Below are 2,973 nucleotides of genomic sequence, written 5' to 3' on the forward strand. Positions count from 1 at the left end.
TAACTACAACTACCTCAAATATAATCTGAATAACCAAATGTAATATATTCTCATAATCCTCTGATTCTCCATTTTTTCTTCTTTTATTTGAAAACATGGCAAGAAAGCACTTTTTTAAAGGGATAATTACATCTTGAGCACAAGAAATATTAGTATTTATAAATCAAATACATGGGTGTATTTATGTGTGCTGGCCATTAAATTATTGTGAATTTCATAAAAATAAAAAACTTGAGTTGAAAATTTTATCATGATATTATATATTTGAGTTAGAACTTAAAAAATAGGTGAAAGGATATGCTTGATTTGTAAATGACAATATTTTGCCTCCATCTAATCGCCGCACCGGGGAGTCCACACGTCCATCCGGTGTAAGAATCTGTACCATTGCTACTTATCAAAACACCGTCCTGAATCCCGGGAATAAACCCTCTCTTCTCTTCTCTGATTCCCTTCTCTCCAGCCTGCAGATGTACTGAGAGGGCTCCTTTGTTCCTTTTAGTTTTGTCCTTTGCTTCCCGTCGATCTAAGAGTTCGTTGACCGTCTCTGTCTCCTCTCTCAAGCTCGAAAGAACAGAAGATGCCAGCTTCAGATAAGTTATCTTTCTCTGAGATCTCAAAGCACACCTCCAAGGATGATTGCTGGCTGATAATCCACGGCAAGGTCCAATCTTTTCCAGGTCCAATCTTTTCCCTACATCTAAAATCTTTCCATTTTTTCCACCCTATTTAACGAGTAACTTTGGTATTTCTCACAATTATCTTTTTTATTTAACTAAAAATGTTTAACCTTTCGTACCAAAAATCATTTTTTTATGATCCTTTAGGTTTATAATGTCACCGATTTCCTAGAGGATCATCCAGGAGGAGATGATGTTCTTCTTCAGGCAGCAGGTAGATTCCTTCCCTTCATCTTCTCCCCCTTCTACCTTCTGTGATCACTATTTCACGCTCTTTAGATTCCAAGATCGGTTTTTTATCCCTTTGACCGATTTCAATTAAGAATTTTTTGCTTCACCGATTCTAAAATCATTATCTTACTGCTTCTTTAAGCTAACGGTGATGCGACCCAGTCATTTGAGGATGTGGGCCACAGCTCCACTGCAACCAGTATGATGGAAGGATACGTGATTGGATCCATTGATGGAGACCAGGTCCCAAAAGTCATTCAGACTGGAACTGCAGATCCTCATCTTGCCGATAAGCCTCAAGAGAGGAAACTTGCGACTTCTTCCACCAATTTCACCGATGTCCTGTTTCCTCTGCTCATCCTGGCCTTAGCCTTCGCTGCATGGTACTACCTCACCTACATTAATGTCAGTGCTTGAATGACTCTTCTATCTCACCATGTTTCCACTTGTTCTGTTTTAAGAGTTGTGTCAGTATTTCTTCTGAAAGGTGAAGACTTTAGGGATATATGCTCATAAATTGAAGTTTTTGTCTTCTAGATTGGGGTTGGAGTTTGAATTTATGATGAAATAATTTCAATAAAGCCGTTCAGTTTCTTTTATTGTTATGTTCAGCTCAATGGAGCTCAATGACTGTGAAGAAGTGGCTTTAATATAGTTATTAGTATTATTCATATTAAATACTAAAGGAGGAATGCTTATGTGTGGTATCTTGAACATGCCATTGGTGTTGGTATGAGGTAGTTGAATTTTGTCTTTCTTTTTCGTTGCAATGAGTGGATGGGTTGTTGGAATAGAGAAGTGCTGCACACCATATAAATGACTTCAGCGGCCTGCCTTCAAGCTTATCTTCTGGGGCATTTACATACAGACTACACAATTCTTATGTATTGACATATCTAACATCTAAACTTTGTTTTTTACATTTATACCCCCTAAATCTTTCACATCACATTAAAAGTACCACTATTTTTTGACTTCTAAAAAGTGACACACCTTATATTTTGAGTGGTATGTAAATAAATCTTCCTTCTATTTTTGCCAACAATCTGTTTGAAGAAATGCTTGAAAAAGCATTGCATTAACAAAAATTAATTGAATTTAATGTAGCTCATCATCTTAGGGTTGTAAACCTCCACATTCAAATAACAGTGAAATCTGTAAGGACGACGAAATGACAGCCATAAATTTAGCAATACCTTATAAAATTCTTTGTATATCTATTGCATGAATCTTGTTCCTTTATTTTTCACTCTCATTAGCTGAATTAGATTAATTGAATCCGTTATTTTTCACTCTCACTTCTCAAAACGTCTAAGCTTGCATGCTACTATAGTTTAATGAGCTTTTGTTTCATTATAGTAGGCCTTGCTGTAGTGAAACATGAGTACTAACAGCAAAGGCTGATTGATGCCATAAACCTTGAATTCATTTAACTCCAATAATGTTATGTTGCATCTTTCTTGAGATTATTATCAAGCTTTTCGCGGTGCTTCAATTGATCCATAAAATAAAGGGTATTTACATACATTTCACCCGATTCCTATGTACTTCTCGTTTTTACATTTATACCGCCCTGTCTTTCACATCACATAAAAAATATCACTATTATGACTTTTAAAATGTGAAATACACCTTTTCACGGATATGTAAGGCGGCATATATGTAAAAATTAAAGTTTAGGTGTTAGATATGTAAATACGTAGGAATTGAGTGCTATGTATGCAAATGCCTCTGAGTCTTATGGTTGTGTTTCATTTGTGTTGATTAGTGTCCATCTTCAAGTATTTCATACTTGAATCAATTGCTTCCTGAGGTTTGTAGCTCCACGCTTCTTTGTTTTTATTTTGATTTTTTATCTTCTTGGAAGTTAGTAACTTCTATCATAAAAGATAGAGTTGCAATAATATTCTCCATTAGTTTTCACATCAAAATACACTGAAAGAACGGAGAATCATCTCACAACACTAAATGAAACAAAGTTTAATGGGGGATTTACCTACATACCACACTATTCTTATGTATTTACATATCTAACAACTAAAGTTTAATATTTACATTCTTA

General features: G+C 35.1%; 1 protein-coding gene across 2 annotated transcripts; it reads left to right on the forward strand.

Moving 5' to 3' along the window:
- The first annotated feature begins 302 nt into the window (after window positions 1–302).
- LOC110032865 (cytochrome b5-like) lies at window positions 303–1,589 on the forward strand. 2 transcript variants are annotated; one of them, XM_020736637.1, is made up of 4 exons: window positions 303–371; window positions 464–664; window positions 828–894; window positions 1,054–1,589. In XM_020736637.1, exons 2-4 carry the CDS (start codon window positions 581–583, stop codon window positions 1,326–1,328), a joined length of 426 nt encoding a protein of 141 aa, XP_020592296.1. In that variant the 5' UTR covers window positions 303–371; window positions 464–580; the 3' UTR covers window positions 1,329–1,589. The 2 variants fall into 2 exon arrangements, with proteins under 2 accessions (XP_020592296.1, XP_020592295.1); XM_020736636.1 differs by lacking the exon at window positions 303–371 and having other exon boundaries at window positions 378–664.
- Window positions 1,590–2,973: the final 1,384 nt, after the last annotated feature.

Source organism: Phalaenopsis equestris, unplaced genomic scaffold (assembly GCF_001263595.1).
Source record: "Phalaenopsis equestris unplaced genomic scaffold, ASM126359v1 Scaffold001041, whole genome shotgun sequence".
In the NCBI taxonomy this organism is placed as follows: domain Eukaryota; kingdom Viridiplantae; phylum Streptophyta; class Magnoliopsida; order Asparagales; family Orchidaceae; genus Phalaenopsis; species Phalaenopsis equestris.